At 60.3% G+C, this 5,072-nt stretch overlaps 1 protein-coding gene across 1 annotated transcript in view; it reads right to left on the reverse strand.

Annotated features, from left to right (window-relative positions):
- Positions 1 to 117: 117 nt before the first annotated feature.
- Positions 118 to 5,072, reverse strand: part of LOC108803848 (forkhead box protein H1-like) — a 9,550-nt gene continuing 4,595 nt past the window's right edge. Inside the window, exons 2-3 of the mRNA XM_018575645.1 lie at positions 1,910 to 2,019; positions 118 to 1,137 (exon numbers count right to left, since the gene is read on the reverse strand). Of these exons, the coding sequence (XP_018431147.1) occupies positions 118 to 1,137; positions 1,910 to 2,019 (1,130 nt within the window). The remainder of the gene's footprint in view (positions 1,138 to 1,909; positions 2,020 to 5,072) is intronic.

Below are 5,072 nucleotides of genomic sequence, written 5' to 3' on the forward strand. Positions count from 1 at the left end.
TTCTCTATGAACATCCCGAGACATGAAACTGATCAGAAGCCGCACTGATATCTCCTCCTATCAGGACCCGAGGAGCTCTGCAGGGGAGTGTCCATCTGTCATCCAATGAGGACACACCTATACCAGCCTCTGCCCGGGGCACGGCCCGCCGGAGCGGGTCAGGTACTGAGTGAAGAATGCCGGGTGGACAACATCTCCGGGGTGACTGGTCATCACATCAAATACACTTTTGTTGGGTGGCACGGCCCTCAGCATATTATCGAGATCCAGCGAAGGCGCGGGCGGACATGGCGGCTCCGGATGACTGCTCCCCGGCTGTGGTACCAGTCCCCAGTAGGTTGGGCTCATGTAGGGGGAGGATCCATAGTTGTAATAACCAAACTGGGAAAAGGGGAAGAAAGGAAGAGCAGTGGGTGGAGCCACCACATTGGGCGGAATACACTTTGTGTAGGAAGTGGGCAAGTCGGAGGCCAGAACAGGCACCTTAGCAGGAGGCTCCCGTGGGGAACGTCTCTCTGCATCAGAGTCTGAAGAGGAGACACTTCGGGGGTCATCATCCTCCTCTCTTGGCCGCTTGGTGGAATGACGGGACCTCTGAGGAGAAGTTCCAGCGATGTTTGTACCGGAATCTTCATCAGAACTACGAGGGGAAATGGTGGAAAGACTGGCACAGGAGGACGAGTACAGGGACTGACTAGCTGAAACGTTGGGACTGCTGGAGCGCTGGAACAAGCGGGAGTTGGAGTTACAGCCAAGAGGGTTCACCGGCCAAATGTTCCCGGCCAAGGATTGGGAATGACTTCTTCTGCTCTCCGTAGACTTGGAGACGTCTGCCAAGTCCACATCCTGCAGGTCTTGGAGTAAAGATTCGATCATGAAGGACGTGTTGAGTTTGCTTTGCTGGGACTCATCCCCGGAGGGCAGGGAGCCGGGAGGAGAGAAGGTCCTGGTTGGCTCTCCGCCGGCACCATATTTGTGGTTGTGTAGGATGTAGGGGGACAGGTCCTGGATGAAATAGGTGGTTCCACCTCGCGCCATCATCGTGTTCTGCAGCTTCAAGGCATCCAGAGGGATTCTCGTCACATCCACCGTCCAAAAGTTCCCCTTGGCCTGAGGTTTCCCCGGGTCCTTCAGCACCTACAAAAGACACAAAGACGCATCAAACCTTCTCAGAGACTCCAAACCAAACAACGGACAAACATGACACCAGAATGTACAATCCTCCCACCAGAGCCGGCGGCCTCCATTTCCTGTCCCAGCAATTGTGCCAGAAGTCTAAATACAGGAACCAGAGTCAGCGCACTCAGTAATCAGCACTCACCAACACAACTGGTCAGCAAACTCTGATCAGGTCAGAGGTCACTCATACCAGAGACCCTCCAACAGGACCCCACCAGAGACCCTCCAACAGGACCCCACCAGAGACCCTCCAACAGGACCCCACCAGAGACCCTCCAACAGGACCCCACCAGAGACCATCCAACAGAACCCAACCAGAGACCCTCCAACAGGACCCCACCAGAGACCCTCCAACAGAACCCCACCAGAGACCCTCCAACAGAACCCCACCAGAGACCCTCCAACAGACGCCCATCAGAGACCCTCCAACCAGAGAACCCCACCAGAGACCCTCCAACAGACCCCCATCAGAGACCCTCCAACCAGAGAACCCCACCAGAGACCCTCCAACCAGAGAACCCCACCAGAGACCCTCCAACAGAACCCCAATCCTGCATCTCACCGACATGAAAGCAATGCAGAGTGAGAAGGAATCCCGAGGTGATAACATCAAAACTCCTTCCAGCTCCGTCTCTGAGAAGAGGGAGGAGTCTCTACGCCCCAAATGATAACAGCCAATCACTGAGGACACATCCATAGAGAACCCCACCCAGGAGGAATCTCTCCTCACCTTCCGGAAGCAGTCATTGGAGGAGAGGTTGTGGCGGACGGAGTCCTTCCATCCAATGTAATCTCGTCTGAAGAACGGGAAGAGAATTTCGATGTGTTTCAGAATCTGAGGAGAAAAAACAACATTTCCTGTCAGAGAATCTCCTCCCACTTCTCATCACTTCCCTCCAATACTGAGAAGAAATGAGCTCGCAACCAACATCCCCACCCACAGCGCACGCAGAGCTCACATCCCCACCCACAGCGCACGCAGAGCTCACATCCCCACCCACAGCGCACGCAGAGCTCACATCCCCACCCACAGCGCACGCAGAGCTCACATCCCCACCCACAGCGCACGCAGAGCTCACATCCCCACCCACAGCGCACGCAGAGCTCACATCCCCACCCACAGCGCACGCAGAGCTCACATCCCCACCCACAGCGCACGCAGAGCTCACATCCCCACCCACAGCGCACGCAGAGCTCACATCCCCACCCACAGCGCACGCAGAGCTCACATCCCCACCCACAGCGCACGCAGAGCTCACATCCCCACCCACAGCGCACGCAGAGCTCACATCCCCACCCACAGCGCACGCAGAGCTCACATCCCCACCCACAGCGCACGCAGAGCTCACATCCCCACCCACAGCGCACGCAGAGCTCACATCCCCACCCACAGCGCACGCAGAGCTCACATCCCCACCCACAGCGCACGCAGAGCTCACATCCCCACCCACAGCGCACGCAGAGCTCACATCCCCACCCACAGCGCACGCAGAGCTCACATCCCCACCCACAGCGCACGCAGAGCTCACATCCCCACCCACAGCGCACGCAGAGCTCACATCCCCACCCACAGCGCACGCAGAGCTCACATCCCCACCCACAGCGCACGCAGAGCTCACATCCCCACCCACAGCGCACGCAGAGCTCACATCCCCACCCACAGCGCACGCAGAGCTCACATCCCCACCCACAGCGCACGCAGAGCTCACATCCCCACCCACAGCGCACGCAGAGCTCACATCCCCACCCACAGCGCACGCAGAGCTCACATCCCCACCCACAGCGCACGCAGAGCTCACATCCCCACCCACAGCGCACGCAGAGCTCACATCCCCACCCACAGCGCACGCAGAGCTCACATCCCCACCCACAGCGCACGCAGAGCTCACATCCCCACCCACAGCGCACGCAGAGCTCACATCCCCACCCACAGCGCACGCAGAGCTCACATCCCCACCCACAGCGCACGCAGAGCTCACATCCCCACCCACAGCGCACGCAGAGCTCACATCCCCACCCACAGCGCACGCAGAGCTCACATCCCCACCCACAGCGCACGCAGAGCTCACATCCCCACCCACAGCGCACGCAGAGCTCACATCCCCACCCACAGCGCACGCAGAGCTCACATCCCCACCCACAGCGCACGCAGAGCTCACATCCCCACCCACAGCGCACGCAGAGCTCACATCCCCACCCACAGCGCACGCAGAGCTCACATCCCCACCCACAGCGCACGCAGAGCTCACATCCCCACCCACAGCGCACGCAGAGCTCACATCCCCACCCACAGCGCACGCAGAGCTCACATCCCCACCCACAGCGCACGCAGAGCTCACATCCCCACCCACAGCGCACGCAGAGCTCACATCCCCACCCACAGCGCACGCAGAGCTCACATCCCCACCCACAGCGCACGCAGAGCTCACATCCCCACCCACAGCGCACGCAGAGCTCACATCCCCACCCACAGCGCACGCAGAGCTCACATCCCCACCCACAGCGCACGCAGAGCTCACATCCCCACCCACAGCGCACGCAGAGCTCACATCCCCACCCACAGCGCACGCAGAGCTCACATCCCCACCCACAGCGCACGCAGAGCTCACATCCCCACCCACAGCGCACGCAGAGCTCACATCCCCACCCACAGCGCACGCAGAGCTCACATCCCCACCCACAGCGCACGCAGAGCTCACATCCCCACCCACAGCGCACGCAGAGCTCACATCCCCACCCACAGCGCACGCAGAGCTCACATCCCCACCCACAGCGCACGCAGAGCTCACATCCCCACCCACAGCGCACGCAGAGCTCACATCCCCACCCACAGCGCACGCAGAGCTCACATCCCCACCCACAGCGCACGCAGAGCTCACATCCCCACCCACAGCGCACGCAGAGCTCACATCCCCACCCACAGCGCACGCAGAGCTCACATCCCCACCCACAGCGCACGCAGAGCTCACATCCCCACCCACAGCGCACGCAGAGCTCACATCCCCACCCACAGCGCACGCAGAGCTCACATCCCCACCCACAGCGCACGCAGAGCTCACATCCCCACCCACAGCGCACGCAGAGCTCACATCCCCACCCACAGCGCACGCAGAGCTCACATCCCCACCCACAGCGCACGCAGAGCTCACATCCCCACCCACAGCGCACGCAGAGCTCACATCCCCACCCACAGCGCACGCAGAGCTCACAGCCCCACCCACAGAGCTCGCATCCCCACCCACAGAGCTCGCATCCCCACCCACAGCGCACGCAGAGCTCACAGCCCCGCCCACAGCGCACGCAGAGCTCACATCCCCACCCACAGCGCACGCAGAGCTCGCATCCTCACCCACAGAGCACGCACTCCAAGTTGCAGGTAAAGAAGGAAACGCGTTTTGCATTATCAGAGTTTCAGCATCAACTCAACCCGAACCACTATTACCTTCTGTATCACTGGCCCCTCCCACTAGATTGTAAGCTCTCAGGACCCTGAAACTGTATTGTGTCTGTACTGTCGCCGCTCTATAAATGCCGTATAATAATAATCTTGTCGGGGGAGGGGCGGTCAGACCCGTTTAATGGCAGATTTGGGCGCGGTGATCGCACGGCTCAGTTACAATGCGATGGTGCGAACGGGGCCCCAATTCTATCCCTCTGGGCCCATTGTGTGGCCCTTTGGACAGCGGATACTTAGCTACCCCCAACAACCCTCAGAATTGGGGATTAGAGAGGATTGGATGAGTTCATTACATGTAGCGGTGGGGGGGCCCCGGCTTATCTCTGATCTGTCACTCAGGAGACCCTGGGGAGGGGCCACATCTACAGAGCCGCCCCCCGCCGGGCACTAAGGGGGGTTCCTGTTTAACTAACCTCTTGCCTCCAGATTACGTTTA

This window comes from Nanorana parkeri, unplaced genomic scaffold, assembly GCF_000935625.1.
Source record: "Nanorana parkeri isolate BGI_ZX_2015 unplaced genomic scaffold, ASM93562v1 scaffold4326, whole genome shotgun sequence".
NCBI lineage: Eukaryota > Metazoa > Chordata > Amphibia > Anura > Dicroglossidae > Nanorana > Nanorana parkeri.